Source organism: Mobula birostris, chromosome 18 (genome assembly GCF_030028105.1).
Source record: "Mobula birostris isolate sMobBir1 chromosome 18, sMobBir1.hap1, whole genome shotgun sequence".
In the NCBI taxonomy this organism is placed as follows: domain Eukaryota; kingdom Metazoa; phylum Chordata; class Chondrichthyes; order Myliobatiformes; family Myliobatidae; genus Mobula; species Mobula birostris.
In genome coordinates, this window is record NC_092387.1 from 50,203,449 (window position 1) to 50,226,248 (window position 22,800).

The 22,800-nt window shown below is 43.2% G+C and overlaps 1 protein-coding gene across 1 annotated transcript in view; it reads right to left on the reverse strand.

Annotated features, from left to right (window-relative positions):
* Window positions 1-22,800, reverse strand: part of spock2 (SPARC (osteonectin), cwcv and kazal like domains proteoglycan 2) — a 105,541-nt gene that overhangs the window by 46,296 nt on the left and 36,445 nt on the right. The window contains exon 2 of the mRNA XM_072282635.1: window positions 13,766-13,811. Coding sequence (XP_072138736.1) covers window positions 13,766-13,811 — 46 coding nt within the window. The remainder of the gene's footprint in view (window positions 1-13,765; window positions 13,812-22,800) is intronic.

A 22,800-nucleotide genomic window follows, 5' to 3' on the forward strand; every position in this document is an offset into this window, starting at 1 on the left:
TGGGTCAGAGCAGTGTTGTATAGGATGAATCAGAAGGTCAATCAACCAACTTATTCTTTGTTTTGTTAAATTAGTAAGGGCACCAAAGGAGGCAGGAGAATAGTGTTAAGGGGGGGGGGGTAATAAATCAGCCATGGTGGAATGGTGGAGCAGACTCGATGGGCTAAATGCCCAAAGTATGCTCCAATGCCTTCTCATCTTATGGTCCTGTGATCCAAATCAAGAGAATTCTAGAGCAACATGCACAAAATGTTGGAGGAACTCAGCAAGTCAGGCAGCGTCTATGAAAATGATTAAACAGTCAATGTTTTGGGCCAAGACCCTTCATCAGGGCCAGAAAGGAACCGGAATTAAAAAGTGGAGGGAGGGGAAGGAGCTAGAAAGGTGACAGGTGAAGCCAGGTGGGTGGGAAAGGTAAAGAGTTGTTGAAGAAGGAATCTGATAGGAGAGGAGAATGGATCATGGGAGAAAGGGAAGAAGGAGGGGCACCAGGGGGGAGGTGATAGGTACGTGAGGAGAAGAGGCGAGAGGCCTGAAGCACCTTCAATTACTCCAAAAGACTGAAGTAGGGTAAATACTGAAAGGCTTTTATTCGCAGTAAAATATGACTTCCATGCTGAGTGTCTGTGCCTGGACTGAGGAGGAGGAGCAAGGCAAAATCGCCTTTATTCAGGGGTCTGTGGGAGGAGCCACGGGGCAGTCAGCAGAGGGGCGTGTCCAGACAGTTAACCCAGTTACAACATACATATATGGTTTACCACAAGGCCAGAAAGGGAAACAGAAGAAGACAGAAGGGGATGGGAAAAGGAAAAAAACATTACCGAAAAAGAAATCGATGTTTATGCCCTCAGGTTGGAGGCTACCTAGACAGAATATGAGGTGTTGATCCTCCACCCTGAGAGTGGCCTAATCATGGCAAAACAGGAGGCCACGGACCAACATTTTGGTAGGTCATATACAAAAGCAGAATATAGTATTAATTGGCAATGTGGAGGATCAGAGGGATCTTGGGGTCCGAGTCCATAGGATGCTCAAAGCAGCTGCGCAGGTTGACTCTGTGGTTAAGAAGGCATATGGTGTATTGGCCTTCATCAATAGTGGAATTGAATTTAGAAGCGAGAGGTAATGTTGCAGCTGTAAAGGACCGTGGTCAGACCACACTTGGAGTACTGCACTCAGTTCTGGTCGCCTCACTACAGGAAGGACATGGAATCCATAGAAAGGGTGCAGAGGAGATTTACAAGAATGCTGCCTGGATTGGAGAGCATGCCTTTTGAGAATAGGTTGAGTGAACTTGGCCTTTTCTCCTTGGAGCGACGGAGGGTGAGAGGTGACCTGATAGAGGTGTATAAGATGATGAGAGGCATTGATCGTGTGGATAGTCAGACGCTTTTCCCCAGGGCTGAAATGGCTAGCACGAGAGAGCACACACAGTTTTAAGGTGCTTAGAAGTAGGTACAGAGGATATGTCAGGGGTAAGTTTTTTATGCAGAGAGTGGTGAGTGTGTGGAATGGGCTGCCGGCGATGGTAGTGGAGGTGGATACAATAGGGTCTTTTAAGAGACTCCTGGACAGGTACATGGAGCTCAGAAAAATAGAAGGCTATGGATAACCCTAGGTAATTTCTAAGGTAAGGACATGTTCGGCACAGCCTTGTGGGCTGAAGGGTTGTGCTGTATTGTGCCGTGAGTTTTCTATGTTTCTGACATGTCAGATCGGGAATGGGGATAGGAATTAAAATGGCTGGCCATAGGGAAATTCCAGATGAAGAGGAAGTACTTAACAAAACAGTCTCCCAATTAACGTAAAGTCTCACCAATGTAGAGGAGACTGCATTGGGAGCACCGAATACAATAGACAACCCTAACAGATTCGCAGGTAAAGTGTCGCTTCATCTGAAAGGACAGTTTGGGGCCCTGAATTGAGGTGAGGGAGGTTTGTGGGGAGGGACAAATGGACAAGGGAATCACAGCTTGAAACTGATTTTATTAGCTTGTATAATGTTAGATTCAGAAATGCCACCAACCTTTCATTAGGAGGTGTTAACAGAGCAACAAAAAATAATGCAAAATAGAGATTAAGGTTCAGTTTGCCCTCTGCATTCTGATGAACCTGATTTATAGCAAAGATGAGACTGGCTTTATTTGACACAGGTGCATCAAAACATGCAATGAAATGCATTATTTCCGTCAAATCAGATCAGTGAGGATTGTGCTGGGCAGTCTCTAAGTGCCGCTGCACTTTGGATGACAACAAGGTATACCCACAATTCACTAAATCCTAACCATACATACTTAGAATGTCGCAAGAAACTGGAGCACCCAGAGGAAGACAACATTGTCACAGTGAGAACATACAGACTCCTTACAAAAGCAACGGGAATCGAACCTTGATCTTCCAGCTAACGCTGCAAAGCATTGTGTGAACCACTACGTTACCATGTTGCCCAGCAACAATGGTAATGTTGTTGCTGACCAATCACTGCCATCAATCCCCTTCCCTGGGTTTACAACAGACCCAGATACTGAAAGCCTTGCGAGCCTCAGGTCAAAGTTACATGTTAGTGAATGACTATATATCTTGGCTCATATTGATCTTCAAGGAAATCTATGTAATTTGCATTGGCCAATCAATGCTAAATCATATGCTTTTCCACAGAGCACTTATTCACTCACTGAAAGGTAATTGCCTTGGGTTAGTTTTGAGCTTAATATCATCTGAATGCTGTTCTGATGCAGGTATACCCTCAGGTACTCTGCTCGGGACAAGGTGTATCGGTGTGTCATCACTAATTTCAGCCGGTCTGTGAGGATACTAGAAGTGCCAATCAGTTATCTCTTAATCTCTCATGTGAGGATATTCACAATTTCAATAATTACTTCTCCTAATGAATATACACACGTGCAAATTAGGAACAGACGTAGGTCACTTGATTCTCTCCATTTCTACATTTTCCTCTCTACATTTAATAAATTTGCTGCGTAGCTCCTCATTCTGGCCTTCCTCATTCACCTCTCTTGCTTGTCAGGAATCTGTCTACCCTCTGCATAAAAAACGCTCATAAATTTCGGTTCCATTACCTTTTTTGAGATTCAAGATTGTTAATTGTCATTTTTCAGTTCACGAGTTGTAAAGGGGAACAGAACAGTTGTTTGGGAAAGAAAGATCCAAGCACTCATGACAATGACCTTGACCAGCAGTGAGGTAGTGTTGCCCTCTCCCTGTCTTAGTGGGTGACCCTGACTATTAAACGGTGACTTACAGGTCTGAATTTTTTCTCGAAAGGAAATTCTCTCTTCATATCCACTCCCCAAGATCCCTTAGGATCTTAATAAGCTCTCTTTCACTCTACCAAATTACAGCAGGTACAGGGAGGGGAGGGAGGGAATGTCAACTCAGACCATGAGAGGCCTGTGTCAGGCATTTTCATGCCTCACAAGGCACAGATTGGAAGTCCGTGTGGGGCGCTAGAGCTACAGACACTAGATCAATGTGTGATTAAGTGCCTTGCTCAAGGACACAAATACGCTGCCACAGCTGAGGCTCGAACTAGCAACCTTCAGATCACTAGACGAACGCCTTAACCACTTGGCCACATGCAGATACAGGCATATCCAATACAATCTACACTCGGTGACCACTTTACCAGGTACACCTGTTCACCTGCTCATTAATGCAAATATCTAATCAGCCAATCAGGCAGCAGCAACTCAATGCATAAAAGACTGCTGACATGGTCAGAAGGTTCAGTTGTTGTTCAGACCAAACATCTGAATGGAGACAAAGTGTGACCTAAGTGACCTTGACTGTGGAACAACTGTTGGTGCTGGACAGGGTGGCTTGAATATCTCAAAAACTGCAGCTGTCCTGGGAATTTCACGCACAACAGTCTCACCTCACCTGGAAGGACTGATCAGGGATGAGGGAGGAGGTGAATGGGCATTTCTATTGTCTGCAGGGACATATGTCAGGAGCGAGGTTGGAGGGGAGGGACAAACGGACACATCAGGAGGTGGAACAGAGCAAAAAAAGATCATGCAAAATAGCGATTAAGGTTTAGTTTGCCCTCTGCTTTCTGATGAACCTGATTTATGGCAAAGATGAGACTGGCTTTATTTGACACAGGCGCATCAAAGCATGCAATGAAATGCATCCTTTCCATCAAATCCGATCAACAAGGATTGTGCTGGGAAAGTACTGCCCCACTTCTGACGCTGACATGGTATGCCCACAACTCCTTAACCCTTACCATTCAAGAATGGTGCAAGAACCATAAAAAATCCAGTGATTGGCAGTACTGTGGGTGAAAGTCCCTTGTTAATGAGAGAGGTCAGAGGAGAATGGCCAGACGGGCTCAAGCCGACAGGGAGGTGACAGTAACTCAAATAACTACACACTGTAACAGTGATGTGCAGAAGACCATCTCTGAATGCACAACCCATTGTACCTTAAAGCGGATGAGCTACAGTAGCAGCAGAAGATGAGGAACATACGCTCAGTAGCCACTTTATTAGGTACAGGAGGTATCTAATAAAATGGTCACTGAGTGTACATAGACTGCATATAGGCAGCAGGTCGGACATCCCATCCATCAATCAAATTAGCCTTCTCCGAACTGCTTCCAGTACATTAACATCCTCCTCTAAATAGGGAGACTGATACTGTACACGGTACAGACATGGTAGTGTCACAGTTAGAGCAACAGCCAGCTGTAAGATTGAGCTTCAATTCCCATTGCTCGCTGTCTGTAAAGAGTTCGTATGTTCTCCCTATGATTGTGTGGGTTTCCTCTGGGTGCTCCAGTTTCCTCCTATATTCCAAAGGCATACGGTTCGGATTAGTGAGCTGAGGGCAAACTATATTGGTGCCAGATGCATGGCGACTCATGCAGGCTGCCCAGTGCAATCATCACTGATTTGATTTGACAAAAATGATGCATTTCACTGTACATTTTGATGCATATGTGACAAGTAGATCTATTCTTTTAAATCTCCTTACCTTTACTCCAGATGTGGGCTCACCTACATACAGTGGATTCTGGTTAATTAGGTCATTGGTTAATTGGTTAACATGCAGCTGCATATTTGGGACAACTCTTAAAGAACAAAATCTAATTGAGAAAATAGCTGGGATTTATTTCATTTATTTGGGACGCTATGCTACTTAATTAGGGCAGGAAATTATTGCTGAACAGATTCTAACTAGTGTCAGACATGTGCACTGGTGTAGGCAGTAGACCTTACACCAGGTTTAGAGCGAACAGTTTTCAAATACCTTCAGTTGCCTGTGCTTATGTTCAAAAAGCAGTGATTTCTGTCACTGATAGTTGGTGAGAAATAAGCAGTATGATAATTTAGAACTGTTTTGTTCACTGTTGCTTCAAGCCAGCAGTGAAAATGAAAGAATTTCGGTACTTCAACAAGTTAGAAACTACAAAGAATTTGAAGGTATTGACAATCATCTAGAATGTTACAATGAAAATGAAGATTTGGAGGATGCAATCATCAAAAGCATTGCATGAAGACAATCGTTATCTATTTTAATCTGCACCTATTTTAATCATTTATAGTCAATCAAAAGAATGTGGCAACATACAATAGTTATCCATTGATAACTATTAGGAATTAATACACAGTTTTATAGTGCTGTTGTAGTATTGATAATGTTCTAATTTGTTCTGTACTTCATTTAAGCACATTATTTGTTATTCAGTTAAATGATAGTTTATCTTTTTTAGACATTTTCAACTATTTCCATGAAACTCTGGCTAATTTGGGGCAGCCCCTTAAATGGGCCAAAATGTACTGGTACTGATGCATCCCAGTTAACTAGAATCCACTGTATATATGAAGCACAACCTCTTTTGTATTCAATCTCTCTTGCAATAAACAATGATACTTAATCTGCTTTAAAGTGGATGATCTTGTTGCACTATTACAGATTGCCAGGTATGATGTTGTGGCCCTCACTGAGTCATGGCTGAAGGATGGTTGTAGTTGGGAGCTGAATGTCCAAGGTTACATGTTATATCGGAGGGATAGGAAGGTAGGCAGAGGGGGTGGTGTAGTTCTACTGGTAAAAAATGGCATCAAATCAGTAGAAAGATGTGACATAGGATCAGAAGATGTTGAATCCTTGTGGGTTGAGTTAAGAAACTGCAAGGGTAAAAGGATCCTGATGGCAGTTATATACAGGCCTCCCAACAGTGACTGGGAGGTGGACCACAGATTACAACAGGAAGTAGAAAAGGCGTGTCAAAAGGGCAACGTTATGATCATCATGGGAGATTTTAACTTGCAGGTCGATTGGGAAAATCTGGATCTCAAGAGAGTGAGTTTGCTGAATGCCTAAGAGATGGTTTTTTAGAGCAGTTTGTCATTCAGCCTACTAGAAATCGGCTATACTGGATTGGGTGTTATGTAATGAACCAGAGGTGATTAGGGAGCTTAAGGTAAAAGAACCCTTAGGAACCAGTGATCACAGTATGATTGAGTTCAGCTTGAAATTTGATAGGGAGAAAGTAAAGTCTGATGTAGCAGTATTTCAGTGGAGTAAGGGAAATTACAATGGTATGAGAGAGGAGTTGGCCAAAGTAAAATGGAAGGAGCTGCTGGCAGGGATGTCAGCAGAGCAGCTGTGGTTTCTGGGGAAAATGGGGAAGGTGCAGGACATGTGTATTCCAAAAATAAGAAATACTCAAATGGCAAAATAGTACAGCCATGGCTGACAAGGCAAGTCAAAGCTAATGTAAAAACAAAAGAGAGGGCATACAACAAAGCAAAAACTAGTGGGAAGATAGAGGATTGGGAAGTTTTTAAAAACATACAAAGAGCAACTAAAAGAATCATTAGAAGGGAAAAGACGAAATATGAAAGCGAGCTAGCAAATAATATCAAAGTGGATAGTAAAAGCTTTTCCAAGTATGTAAAAAATAAAAGAAAGATCAGAGTGGATATAGGACCGCTAGAAAATGAAGCGGGAAAAATGATAACAGGGTCAAGGAGATGGCAGATGAACTAAATGAGTATTTTGCATCAGTCTTCTCTGTGGAAGACACTAGCAGTGTGCCAGATGTTGTAGTGTGTGAAGGAAGAGAAGCGAGTGCAGTTACTATTACAAGGGAGAAGGTGCTCAAAAAGCTGAAAGACCTAAAGGTGCATAAATCACCTGGACCAGATGAATTGCACCCTAGGGTTCTGAAAGAAGTAGTGTTAGAGGTGTGGAGGCATTAGAAATGATCTTTCAAAAATCATTGGACTCTGGTATGGTGCCAGAGGACTGGAAAATGGCAAATGTCACTCCACTCTTTAAGAAAGGAGGAAAGCAGAAGAAAAGAAATAAAAGACCAGTTAACCTGACCTCAGTGGCTGGGAAGATGTTAGATGTTAAGGACAAGGTGATGGAGTACTTGGTGACACAGGACAAAATAAGACAAAGTCAGCATGGTTTTCTTAAGGGAAAATCCTGCCTGACGAACCTTTTGGAATTCTTTGAGGAGATTACAAGTAGGATAGATAATGGGGATGCAGTGGATGTTGTATCTTTGGACTTTGAGAATGCATTTGACAAGATGCCACACATGAGGCTGCTTACCAAGTTAAGAGCCCGTGGTATTACAGGAAAGTTACTGACATGGTTAGAGTATTGGCTGATTGGAAGAAGGCAGTGAGTGGGAATAAAAGGATCCTTTTCCGGTTGTCTGCCAGTGACTACTGGTGTTCCGCAGGGGTCAGTATTGGGACCACTTCTTTTTATGCTGTATATCAATGATTTAGATGATGAATTACATGTCTTTGTTGCTAAGTTTGCAGATGATACGAAGATTGGTGGAGGGGCAGATAGTGTTGAGGAAACAGGTAGGATGCAGAAGGACTTAGACAGATTAGGAGAATGGGCAAATAAGTGGCAAATGAAATATAATGTTAGAAAATGCATGGTCATGCACTTTGGTAGTGGAAGTAAATGTACAGACTATTTTCTAAACAGGGAGAAAATCCAAAAATCTGAGATGCAAAAGGACTTGGGAATCCTTGTGCAGAACACCCTAAAGGTTAACTTGCAGATTGAGTCAGTGGTGAGAAAGGCAAATGCAATGTTAGCATTCATTTTAAGAGGTCTAAAATACAAGAGCAGGGATGTGATGCTGAGGCTTTATAAGGCACTGGTGAGGCCTCACTTTGAGTATTGTGTACAGTTTTGGGCTCCTCATCTTAGAAGAGATCTGCTGTCATTGGAGAGGGTCCAGAGGAGGTTCACAAGGATGATTCCAGGAATGAAAGGATTATCATATGAGGAACGTTTGATGACTCTGGCTCTGTACTCGCTGGAACTCAGAAGGATGAGGGGGGATCTCACTGAAAATTTTTGAATGCTCAAAGGACTAGACAGAGTAGATGTGGAAAGGATGTTTCCCATGGTTGGAGAGTCTAGGACAAGAGGGCACAGCCTCAGGATAGAGTGGCGTCCTTTCAAAACAGATGCAGAGAAATTTCTTTAGCCAAAGAGTGGTGAATTTGTGGAATTTGTTGCCACAGGCAGCTGTGGAGGCCAGGTCGTTAGGTGTATTTAAGGCAGAGGTTGATAGGTTCTTGATTGGAGATGGCATCAAAGGTTACGGGGAGAAGGCTGGGAAATGGGGTTGAGGAAGCGGAAAAGAAAGGATCAGCCATAATTGAATGGCGGAGCAGACTTGATGGGCCAAATGGCCTAATTTTGCTCCTATATCTTATGGTCTTATTGTCTTAAAATTAACAACAATACTTTGTTAGTTTTGTTAATTACGCTCAGTGGACACTTTATTAGGTATACCTGTACACTAGCTCATTAATGCAAATATCTCATCAGCCAGTCATGTGGCAGCAACTCAATGCATAAAAGCATGCAGTCATGGTCAAGAGAGTCCATTGTTGTTCAGACCAAACAACGGGGTGGGGAAGAAATGTGATCTGAGTGACTTTGACCATGGTATGATTGTTGATGCCAGATGGAGATGTTTGAGTATCTCAGAAACTACTGAACTCCTGGGATTTTTACGCACAACAACCTTTTCAGAGAATGGTGTGAAAAATGAAAAAAAAATCCACTGAGTGGCTGTTCCGTGGGCGAAAACGACTTGTTAATTCTCCTTGTTAATGGAGATAGTCAGACTGGTTCAAGCTGACAGGAAGGCGACAGTAACTCAAATGACCATGTGTTACAACAGTGGTTTGCAGAAGAGCATCTCTGAACACACATGTTGAAACTTGACGTGGATGGGCTACAGCAGCAGAGGAACACACACATAACTCAGTGGCCACTTTATTAGGTACAAGAGCTAACCGCAGTGCAACCGTGCCACCTCATCTCAGGGTCCTCAAAGTTCAACATCATTACGCACTGGCCGCCAGCAATGTAGAAAGTTTGTCGCAGCTGGGAAGCTGGTAGCCCCTGGTATGTAGTCCTTTATTTTAGAATCACAGCCCAGTGAACCAGCGGATATAAACGCTCCCACCACCACCCCCCCCCGCACGGCCTGTCTCCATCTGCTCCTCCTGCAGCAAAATCAATAACACTTCAGCTGCTCTGCTCTGACTTCAATGCTCCCAAGGGCTCCACTGCTCCAACTTCACTCTGCTGTCTCTAGCAGCTCGGCTGATTCATTTCACACCTACTTACAATTGATTCCTGACAGCCGAGAGGGACAGGCTGCCTCAACGCCGGGCTGCATGACGCAATCCAGCAGCCAACTGAGACCACGGATCCACATCACACCGGCAACTGTTTGTTCTCCTTTCATCTCTGTCAGGTCAGGAAGCAGCCGACTGACAGAGGAAGACCAGAGACCTGCTCCGGGCAGCACGGCCCTGACCCCACCCTTACTAAATGTTATAACTATAAAACCATATGACAATTACAGCACGGAAACAAGCCATCTTGGCCCTTCTAGTCCGTGCCGAACTCTTACTCTCACCTAATCCCACCGATCTGCACTCAGCCCATAACCCTCCATTCCCTTCCTGTCCATATATCCATCCAATTTAACTTTAAACGACAACATCGAACCTGCCTCAACCACTTCTGCTGGAAGCTCATTCCACACAGCTACCACTCTCTGAGTTAAAGAAGTTCCCCCTCATGTTACCCCTAAACTTTTGCCCTTTAACTCTCAACTCATGTCCTCTTGTTTGAATCTCCCCCATTCTCAATGGAAAAAGCCTACCCACGTCAACTCTATCAATCTCCCTCATAACTTTAAACACTTATATCAAGTCCCCCCTCAACCTTCTACGTTCCAAAGAATAAAGACCTAACTTGTTCAAACGTTTTCTTTCATTCTCTGCTGCCCTCTAAACTGTCCTTTCAGACTAAGCCTCTCTAATGACGAGAGATCTTTGATTACTTCCCTCTTGCACCATGGTGTTGAGTACAGGAGCTGAAGTGTTCTGTTGAAGTTGTGTAAGACGTTGCTGAGGCCAAGTTTACAGTATTGCGTGCAAATCTGGTCGCCTACCTACAGGGAAGGTATCAGTAAACTTGAAAGAGTGCAGAGAAAATTTACACATATATTGCTGACTTGAGGACCTGACAGACACAGGTCAAATAGGTTAGGATTTTATTCCCTAGAGCACAGGATATTGAGGGGAAATCTTATAGAGGTGTATAAAATTTTGCGGGGTACAGATGTGGTGAATATATGCAGGCTCTTTCCTCTCAGGTTGGGTAAGAGTAGAACCAGGTTTAGGGTGAAAGGTGAAATATTTAAGGGGAATCCAAGGGGAAAATACTTAACTTAGAGGGTGGTGTGATCCTGTCAGTGGAAATGGTAAAAGTGGGTTCAATTGTAAACTTTAAGAGAAGCTTACATGGGTACATAGATGAGAGATTTATGGAGGGCTATGGTACGATTACAGGTAGATGGAACTAGGCAGAAAGCCTGGCTGGGACGGACTAGATGGGCCAAAGGGCCTATTTCTGTGCTGTGGGACTCTACGATAAGTCACCAATCTTTAACCTCTTTCACCAACCATTCCTCATCACTCAGAAATGCTAATGCCTCATCTGGCTTCCTTCTATTTTCTGCATTTGACCCTAGAATATCCGACAGATTGCTGAAACAGATCGTCAGGACGCGTTTGGGAGCTGGTAATCCCAGGAACTTTTCCACTGAAGTGGCTTTGAAACCTCACAAGCCGCGGAGAACAAGCTCCAGCTTGTATCCACCATACCGAAGGTGGTTATGCTCCCACCATTTCAAACTGAAGACCCAGTAGTAGTTCAGCTGCACATGGTCAGTCTCACTGCCAGATGACAGCAAACACACATGATGTTTCCAGAAACCAGGTGATGTTTGTGACTAATTGGAGACTCCATAAGAGCATCTTTGCTGCAACCATCAGGCTCTTGAACCAAGCTGCACAACCTTTATCCAGCTTTAGCAATGAAAGGCTACAGACCACCCCCTCCATTGCCACGGAATTGTCTCTGATTATATCTTTGTTTTTTTTTGGTCTAATATCTTGATTTTGCATAGTCCTCTTTCTCTTTCTCTTCACTGTCATAAACCTATGCATCTAGAATGTACCTCCTCTACCTAATAAAGTGGCCACTGGGCGTTCTTCATAGTCTTCTGCTGCTGTAGCCCATCCACTTGAAGGTTCAACATGTTCTGCATTCAAAGACTCTCTTCTGCACATCACAGTTGTAACGTGTGGTTATTTGAGTTACTGTCGTCTTCCTGTCAGCTTGAACCAGTCTGGCCATTCTCCTCTGACCTCTCTCATTAACAAGGCATTTAACATTCGCTCACTGGATTTTTTTAAAATTGTTTTTGTACATTCTCTGTAAACTCTTGTGTGTGAAAATCCCCAGAGATGAGCAGTTTCTGAGATACTCAAACCACCCCATCTGGCACCAACAATCATTCCACAGTCAAAGTCACTGAGATCACATTTCTTCCCCATTCTAATATTTGGTCTGAACAACAGGTGAACCTCTTGACCATGTCTGCATGCTCTTAGGCATTGAGTGGCAGCCACGCGATTGGCTGATAAGATACTTGAATTAATGAGCAGGTGTACCTAATAAAGTGGCCACTGAGTGTATATAACTTACGTTCTGTGTGTTGTCTGTACCTATGTGCATGTGATGCTGCTGAAAGCCAGCTTTTCATGGTAACTGTGCCTCACTGCACTTGTGCACAAGACAATGAACTTGAATCAATATATAGCTCACTACATGAAGATTGGTTGCCATGTTGTTTTTCTGCAGTACTGGCTACATGTCGATAGTATTTCATTGGTCATGAACTGGTTTACTCTCCCGCCTTCCAAAATTAAAAAAAACATGGATGTATTTTCATTTGTTGTTTACACATATCCCCCAGTTATATACTTTTAAGGACCTGAAGGACATGCTCTGTCTTCATTACTACCATCAGGGAGGAGGTACAGGAGCCTGAAGACAAACGTGCACTGGTTTAGGAACAGCTTCTTCCTCTCTGCCATCAGATTTCTGAACAGACAATGAACTACCTCACCATAACTACTTTTGCTCTCTTTCTGCACTACTTAATAACTTTAATTATGTATATACATTTCTTATTGTAACTTACAGGTTTTTTACGTATTGCACAGTACTGCTGTTGCAAAACAACCAATTTCACAAGATATGTATGTCAGTGATATTAAACCTGAATCTAATTCTTGCAGTTGAGAGACACTACAGCGAGAGGGAAATAGATAGGGTCAAATACTAGTAACTTCTTGAAGCAACATGCTCCAGGTAGGAGATGGGTTAACAACTTATATTTTTAAGGCATTTTCTTTGCCCCTGTCTAGAGGACTTTCCAGTGAAGTGCAGTCACTGCTATAATGCGGGATTAACATGCAGCCAATTTGCACACCATGTTCTTGTAAACAGCATTGTGATAATGATGATCAGGCAATCTGTTTGTTAGTAATGATGAACAAGGGATAAAAATTGTTTGTTTAATGGGGATACTCAGACTGTTGTTTGAAACTGGGCCACAAAATGGTTTACATCCAATTGAGAAAGGAGATAGTGATTCAGTTCAACATCTTCTCAAAGAGGCAACACTTCCAACTTTCTTTCTTGGGACTACCGGCTTCTATATTAGAATTCACGTCTTTGGCATGGGCCTGGATCCAACAACCTTCTGAGGGAACATTGTTACCAATTGATCCCAGGCTGATAAAGAGCAGGTTGTGTTCACTACAACCTCGGTGCTAATGAGATCTGAATTACAATCATAAACACAAGAGATTCTGCAAACGCTGGAAATCTAGAACATATGCAAAATGCTGGAGGAACTCAGCAAGTCTGGCAGCATCTATGGAGAGGAATGAACAGTTGATGTTTTGGGCTGAGATCCGAAAGGTTCTGATGAAGGGCGTGAATTGTTGACTGTTTATTCATCTCCATAGATGCTGCCTGACCTGCTGAGTTCCTCCAGCTTTTTTTTGCATATTGTTCAGAATTACAACTGGTTGACTCAAGTCCTGTTAAGAAAAAAAGTCGCAGTACTTGCATTTAGAAGCCTGAGGGATGTGAAGGAGAGGCAGAAAGAGAAAGAAAATGAAGGAGAGAAGGGGACAGAAATAGACAAAATAAGTGTGCTGGGGATGGTACTGGAGCAGAGACACAGAGATACTAAATCATCTAATGAAATAATTAGTTTATTATAAGTTTGAAGCCCTGCATTTCATAAAGTTTGCACAAAAATTTGGTTAAAAGAAGTCTCAATATTTTCAGTAAAAGGAAAACTCACCCTCATCAAAGGCCTGATTCTGATCCCACGTTCGGATGTAATCATCCTGCACAAAAGAAAAAGAATATTGTAACCGCAAACAGAATAATCATTAATTAATCAGAGCACTCGAGTCAAATTCCTACTTGCAGCCCTGAAAGGATGAAAGACTATTATATCTTAACAATAACTAGTTATTTTCCGGCTGTTGTTCTGTAGAGGTTAGCCTGTGGCTGAATTGTCTAGTCATGATGTTTGCTATGGCATTAATTTTCCCTGACTTGTGCCAATAAATCACTCCCCCGCCAACAATGACTCAGGATTCTGGCCTGTCTCTTGAACATTCTGAATTAACTTAAGTCTGTACCCATTTTGTGTTAATACTCAAACTACAGCTTGAAAATGGGAGTAAGATGGAAGATTTTATTTTCATTGTTACGGTCTATAATTTTCTCTGTCCTGTTGACAATAAACAGATACACAGGAGATGCTGATATCTGGAGCAAAAATAAATGAGCTGCTGGACAAACGCATTGGGTAAGGCGTCATATGTGGAGGGAAAGGGACAGTCAGCAAGAGAACTCATCAGGATTGAATAAAAGGTCTTGACCTGAAATACTGACTGTTTATTTCCCTCCTCAGTTGCTGCCTGTTCCACTGAGTATTGCCAACAGCTTGTCTATGTACAATAAACAATTTCCTCATTAAAATATGATAGGCTGGGTCAGTGGGAACCATTTGTACCTCTGAGTCACCAGAATCAGAATCAGGTTCATTATCCCTGACGTATGTCGTGAAACCTATTGTTTAGTGGCAGCTGTACAGTGCGACACACAAATATACTGCAGGGCACAGTGCCGTAGTGGTCAGCACAACGCTTTACAGTATCAGCGATGGTGGTTCAATTCCCGCCACTCTCTGCAAAGAGTTTGTACATCCTCCCCACGACTGCATGGGTTTCCTCTGGGCGCTCTGCTTTCCTCCCACAGTCCAAAGGCGCACCGGTCGGTAGGGTAATTGGTTGTTGTAAGTTGTCCTACGATTAGGTTAGGTAGGGTAACAGAGCTCAAAGGGCTGGAAGGGCCTATTCTGCACAGTATTTCAATAAAAGTAAAGTCAAATAAGAACATATTGTTATATATAGTAAATATAAATATTTACAATACATTATAATATAAATATATATTCTTAAATTAATATAAATAAAAAGAGAGCAAATTAGTGAGGTATACACACAAAATGCTGGTGGAACTCAACAAGTCAGTCAGCATCTATGGAGTGGAGCAAACATTCAACGTTTAGGGCTGAGACCCTTCATCAGGACTGGAAAGGAAGGGGAAAGAAGCCAGAATAAGAAGGTGGGGGTGGGTGGGAATGAGTAGAAGCAGGCAGGTGATAGGTGGGGCCAGGTGGTGGGGAAGGTACTGAGGTAGCGTTTGTGGGCTCATGGACGGTTCAGCTATCTGGTGGCTGAGAGGAAGAAGCTGTTTCTAAAACTCTGAGGCAATGGTTCCTAATACTTGTGCCAACTCTGCTATTTGCGCTAATGTGCAACAGTGACTCAGTCCCTGTAAACAGTTCCGGATCAGCAAGAAATTAAGGATTGTGAGTCCTTCCTCTTCCTGACAAAAATTCAATCCCTGCCTGAAAAGCATACCAATGAAAAATATGTGAAAATAATTAAAAGATACCTTTTAAAAGTAAAAAAAAACTATTGTACAATATAAGAATCAGCCACTAAATATCAAGGATCAACTTTATTCACCACATATGTTTACATGTTAGGAAATTGCTATGTAAAAACCAACAAAAATCAACATTCAACAATTATAAAGCACAGACTTATATAAGTGTTAGAACATAAAATAATTTAAGTATATTTACAAACAATGAACACAATTCAAATTAGCTCAATTATTGTAAAAAATTGAGTTAACCTGAAATTTACCCATCCCCATTGGAGCTATTCCTCTCCACTGTAGTGAAAGAATCCACTTTCATAGAACATAGAATAGTACAGCACAGTACAGGCCCTTCAGCCCACAATGTTGTGCCGACCCTTAAACCCTGCCTCCCATATAACCCCCCACCTTAAATTCCTCCATATACCTGTCTAGTAGTCTCTTAAACTTCACTAGTGTATCTGCCTCCACCACTGACTCAGGCAGTGCATTCCACACACCAACCACTCTCTGAGTAAAAAACCTTCCTCTAATATCCCCCTTGAACTTCCCACCCCTTACCTTAAAGCCATATCCTCTTGTATTCAGCAGTGGTGCCCTGGGGAAGAGGCACTGGCTGTCCACTCTATCTATTCCTCTTAATATCTTGTATACCTCTATCATGTCTCCTCTCATCCTCCTTCTCTCCAAAGAGTAAAGGCCTAGCTCCCTTAATCTCTGATCATAATGTATACTGTCTAAACCAGGCAGCATCCTGGTAAATCTTCTCTGTACCCTTTCCAATGCTTCCACATCCTTCCTATAGTGAGGCGACCAGAACTGGACACAGTACTCCTGTGATGGACTGGGCCGTATCCACTACCTTTTGTGGGAGTTCCATGCATGGGCATCGGTGTTTCCATATCGGGCTGTGATGCAGCCAGTCAATATAATTTCCAATATCTAAAGAAGTTTGACAAAGTTTTAGATGTCTTGCCAAATATTTTCTGGGCCCAGGACAGGTCCTCTGAAATACTAACACCTAGGAATTTCAAGATGCTAACCCTCTACTCCTTCGATCCTCCAATGAGGACTGGCTTATAGACTTCCGTTTTCCTTCTCATGAAGTCAATCATCATTCAATTCAAAACTTTCTTGGTCACCAGACTTGAATGCCTCTGATCCGTCTCTCAGCATGATCCTGCATGCAAAGGGTGGGACCCCTATTACTTGACTCCATGAGGAACCCAACATCAGGTCACAGTCAGGTCCTCTTGTGAAGTTAGGACTTACGTAGTCAAGCAAGTGGCTACCATAAATGATTTGGATTGTTAATTTAGCCCTCACAGCAAATAAAGCTGAGAACACCTGCTTTAATGTGTCTGCACTTAATCTGAGCTGACAGTGAGTGCACGACGGAAGGGGTGCTGAATTACTAAAGATGCCTCTTTTAGTTCAAATGTTAATCCAAGGCTTTGACTGCAATGATTCAAATTCAACTAATATTAGAGATACATTGAAAATAAATTAATTGCCTCATCAGTGCCTTGAGATCTTAGCATGCAGCATCTAGATTAACATGCAGCATCACTGGTGCCCAGTGATCAAAATTTAACTCATATTTTCAAAGCAAGAGATTGTCTTAAAGGAGAATACCAAAGCTGAGAGCTGAGGTTACCAAATGTAATGTTCATGAGAGGTAAAGGAAGTTGGAGATAACCCCTTGTGCAAAGTGGCTAACTGAATGTACTGAACTGTGCTGAAACGTACTGGATATTGAAAAAACTAGACAGAGTAAACTTGGAGAGAATGTTTCCATTAGTGGGATAGCCTAGGACCATAGGACACAGACTTAGGGTAGAAGGACGTCCCTTTAGAACAGTGATGAGGAAAAATTTCTTTAGCCAGAGGCTGGTGAATCTGTGGAATTCATTGTCACAGTTGGCTGTGCAGACCAAATCATTGGTTACATTTAAAGTGAAGGTTTATAGGTTCTTGATTAGTGAGGGCATTGAAGGCTATGAAAAGAAGGCAGGAGAATGGGGTAAAGAGGGAAAATAAATCAGCCATGATCGAATAGCGGAGTAGACTCAATCAGGTGAATGATCTAATTCTGCTCCTATGTCTTATAGCCTTATGAATGGGTGGAACAGTGAGCGAGAGAATGAGTCCGGGGATAGCAGTAATTTGGAAAAACCAAAAGCTTCATTCGTAGATCCTCAACACTTCATCAGTATTCCACCTCACCCCTAAAGCTGCCTGCAATCCTTCAGTGCATTTCAACAGTGTGCTGATTGGTCTTAAGCAAACCAATTCACTCTGTTAAAATAACCATCTGGAGGAAATTGAAATGAACAGGTCAAGCTCTCAATGTGCTATTATTTGCTTAACATTATTTCAGGCCTAAGGTTAATTAACCTTCAAGTACAATAAATGTAGTCAGAAGTGCCCTGAGTTCCGTTAACAACATGTGGTAGTCCTGCCGTACAAGGGAAATCAAGTGTACAACTCTATCAAGCTTCAGGGGAATGGAGCAATGATAAAGATGCAAGGGGCCATGCCACAGTTCACCCTCAGTAGCTGTCTGACAGAGAAATCTCTAATCTACAGGCTCTTCCCAGGGACGTGCACAGAGGTGGACATCAAGTGCTGCTAGGAGACCATCAGCTCAGTGAACGAGGCCCTTTGCTCTGCCCGAAAGTTGCTTGTCTGCCAGCACCTTGAGATGACCACCCCAGGCTGCACGGGCACGTGTTGAGGGACGCACTGAAGCCTGGAGCAGCCACCGCAAGGGCTCGATGGGGAAGGACCACATTGTAGGGTTTTTCTGCTACTTGAGAGGGAGGGGTCAGGTTGGATGAGGAAGCCCCACAATTATTGTAGGAGTGTACCACCCAAAATGGCCTGTCACTCCTGCCTTTATGAGTGGCAGGAATGCTACTGATGTGTACGAATGTCATATAACAGTACTGAAAGCATTGTTGTAGTAGTAGTAGTGGTAGTAGTCATACTTTATTGATCCCGGGGGAAATTGGTTTTTGTTACAGTTGCACCATAAATAATTAAATAGTAATAAAACATAAATAGTTAAATAGTAATACGTAAATTATGCCAGGAAATAAATCCAGGACCAGCCTATTGGCTCAGGGTGTCTGACCCTCCAAGGGAGGAGTTGTAAAGTTTGATGGCCACAGGCAGGAATAACTTCCTATGATGCTCTGTGCTGCATCAGTGGAATGAGTCTCTGGCTGAATGTACTCCTGTGCCCAACCAGTACATTATGACATTGTCCAAGATGGCATGCAACTTGGACAGCATCCTCTTTTCAGACACCACCATCAGAGAGTCCAGATCCATCCCCACAACATCACTGGCCTTACGAATGAGTTTGTTGATTCTGTTGGTTTCTGCTACCCTCAGCCTGCTGCCCCAGCACACAACAGCAAACATGATCGCATTGACTATGAGTGTAAAGAATGAAAAGGCATTGCACAATTTATTCTTATAAAGACTTTTGATTTATAAAAAATCACTGTACTCTTGGCAAACAGATAATACTGCTTACGACTCTAAGTTATGAATCACCTTCCAGATGTTGGGATCTACATGGCTCTCCCTATGATGTGTAAGGGCAGTAAATATTCTAACGTCCTTTACAACAAGGACCTACATTTATGAAGTACAATACCTTGACCGTAAATAATTGTGTACAAAATTAATTGGAAATCTGGGCATAAAATTGTTAGCCTTAGTTCATTTGCTGATTATTTGTTTATCTATTGAGATACAGGGTGGAATAGCTGCGTCACCCACCAACCTTTGATTTAACCCTAGCCTAATCACAGGACAATTTATAATCACTAATTAACCTGGTGACGGTATGTCTTTAGACTGAGGGAGGAAACCCGCTCAGTTAGTCACGGGGAGAACGCACAAAGACCTTACAGACAGCGGTGGGAATTGAACCCGGGTCGCTGGTACTGTAAAGCATTGTGCTAACCACTACGCTATCATGCGATCTACATAATCTATTGGTCTTGGTTTACTATTGTCGCATGTACCAAGGTGCAGTGAAAAGGCTGTCTTGCAAACTCTTCAGTTCAGTGGTTCCCAGACTGGGGGACACGGACCCCTTGGTTAATGGTAGGGGTCCATGGCATTAAAAAAAAGTAGGGAACCTCTGATTCGGATCAAATCATTACACAGTGTATTGAGGTAGGAAAAGATAAAACAATAACTACACTGAATAAAGTGCAAGCTCTACAGAGAAGATGCAGTGCAGGCAAACGATAAAATACAAAATCATAATGAGATAGACTGTGAGGTCAAGGGACCATCTTATTGTACAAGAGGTCCTATCAGGAGCCTGATAACAGGTCCTTTGAGCCTGATGGTATGAGCTTTTATCTTTTGTATCTTCTGCCCAGTCAGAGAGACCATAAGATATAGGAGCAGAATTAGGCCATTTGGCCCTTCGAGTCTGCTCCACCATTCTATCATGGCTGATTTATTAACTCTCTCAACCCCACTCTCCTGCCTAATGATCGGCATTCAATCCCATCATCCCCTCAAAGCTAATCAATAAGCTTCAAAGCCTTGGCCTCAATACCTCCTTGTGCAATTAAATCCTCGATTTCCTCACTTGATGTCCCCAGTCAGTTTGAATTGGCAACAACATCTCCTCCACAATCACCATCAGCCCAGGTGCACCACAAGGCTGTGTGCTTAGTCCCCTGCTCTACTCGCTTTATACTTATGACTGTGCGGCTAAGCACAGCTCCAATGCCATATTCAAGTTTGCTGACGACACCACTGTCGCTGGCTGAGTTGAAGGTGGTGTTGAATCAGCATAAAGGAGTGAGATTGAAAATCGGGCTGAGACGTACCACAAAAACGCCTCTCAGTCAATGTCAGCAAGACTATGGAGCTGATTACTGACTTCAGGAGGAGGAAACCAGAGGGTCCATGAGCCAGTCCTCATCAGGGAATCAGAGTGGAGAGGGTCAGCAACTTTAAATTCCTCTGTGTTACCAATTCAGAGGATCTGTCTGGGTCCAGCACATAAGTGACATTATGAAGAAAGCACAGCAGTGTCTCTACTTTCTTAAAAGTTTGCAAAGATTTGGCATGTCATGTAGCACTTCAACAAACTTCCACAGATGTGTGGTGGAGAGTATATTAACTGGTTGCATCACGGCCTGGTATGGAAACACCAATGTCCTTGAATGGAAAAGCCTCTAAAAGTAATGGATAAAGGCCAGTTCATCGCAGGTAAACCCCTCCCCACCAATGAGCACATCTTCAAGGAGCGTTGACGCAGGAAAGCAGCATCCATCATCAAGAACCCCCATCTTCCACCATCAAGAACCGCCCTCTTCTTGCTCCTGCCATCAGGAAGGAGGTACAGGAGGCTCAGGACCCACACCACCAGGTTCAGGAAGAGTTACTACCCCTCAATCATCAGGCTTGAATCAGAGGGGATAGCTTCACTCAAGTTCACTTACCCCATCACTGCATGGTTCCCACAACCTATGGCCTCAGCTTCAAGGACTCTTCACCTTATGTTCTCAATATATATTGCTGATTTTTTTGTCTTTGGCACACTGATTGCCCATCCTGTTGGGTGCTGTCTTTCATTATTTCTATTGCACTTACTGTGAATACCTGCAAGAAAATGGATCTCAGGCCTCTGTATGCTGGCATATATGTACTTTGATAATAAATTTACTTTGAACTTTGAACTCTGCCTGGGGAGAAGAGAGTGAGTCATCTTTGATTATGCTTGTTGCTTGACTGAGGCAGTGGTTTTCTGAGATTTACTGAGGCCCAAGGTTTGAAATTTTTTTCTGTATTTTATGATTGGAGTCAAATAAAATGTGTCAATAGTAAGAGCAAAGCAGGAGTCAAACAAGACTGAAAACAGGATGCAGGGGGATTTAGCTTAGGAGTAACACGGTTTAAGCACTTAGCAACGGCTGTCAGTGCTGGAGTGATTAACAGGAGGATCGATTAAGAGAGAAGGTTTAAGGAATTCAATACCACGGGGTGACACAATCATCAATCGGGGGTCGGTTTCCACCACTGCCTGTCAGGAGTGTGTACCTTCTCCCAATAAATGTGTTGATTTCCTCTGGGTGCTCCCACATTCCAAAGATATACGAGTTTGTGTTAGTAAGCTGTGGGCATGCTATGTTGGCACCAGAAGCATGGCGACACTTGTGGTCTGTTCCCAGCACAATATTCAGACTGTGTTGGTTGTTGATGCAAACGCCTCGATGTACATGTCACAAATAAAGCTAATCTTTTTTTAAGAAAATGTAGGTCTGGAGAAGAATCACTGTACGGTTTCACTTTCCGTGGATGCTATCCGACCTGCTCGGTGTTTCTAGCATCTTTTTTTTTCACTTCAGATTCCAGGCATCTGCTGGTTTTGACTCGCATTTCCACAGTCCCTCGGAGTGTCCCAAAGTGCTTCGTCGTCTCACAGTGCAGGTTCAAACTCAGCAGCAGGTGCTGCCTATGTGGAGGCTGCGCATTCTCCCTGGTACCAAGTGGGTTTGCTCCAGAGGCTCTGGTCTCCTGCATACCAAGGACCAGCACCTCTGCTCCGTCCGCCAAAACAGACAGGATCTCCCAGTAGTCACCCACTTCAACTCTGCTTCCCACTCCCATTCAGACATGTCCATACATGGCCTCCTCTACTGCCATGATGAGGCTAAACTCAGGTTGGAGGAGCAACACCTCATATACCGTCTAGGTAGTCTCCAGCCCCTTGGTACGAACATAGAATTCTCCAACTTCCGGTAATTCCCTCCCCCTCCCTTCCCCTATCCCTATGTTACTCTGCCCCCTCCCCCAGCTGCCTACCACCTCCCTCATGGTCCCGCCTCCTTCTACTACCCATTGTGTTTTCCCCTATTCCTCCTTCACCTTTCCTGCCTATCACCTCCCTGCCTCCCTTCCCCCACTCCTTTATCTTTCCCCTTACTGGTTTTTCACCTGGAACCTACCAGCCTTCTCCTTCCCACCCTCCCCCCACCTTCTTTATATCTCAATAGGAGGGTGTGGATGGGCATGTGGGATTAATGTAGAATCTGTGGAAATGGGTCGTTGATGGTCAACAGGGAGTTAATGGGCTGAAGAGTCTGCTCACATGCTGTATTTCTCTATGGCTCCATTAGTGTCGTCACCGTTGTAAACTGGGAAACCCAGTATCTGATTTCCACAGAATAGCACCCATAAAGAGAGATCTTATTTCAATCAGATAATTTGTTTTATATGCAGGTGGTGGAATATTGCCTATTTGAGCACAGTTTGGCCTTAAAGCACAAGAACACCACTTACAGAGTTACCCATCAGCATGTCCTGACAAGGTTAGTTTTCTATTTAAATGCT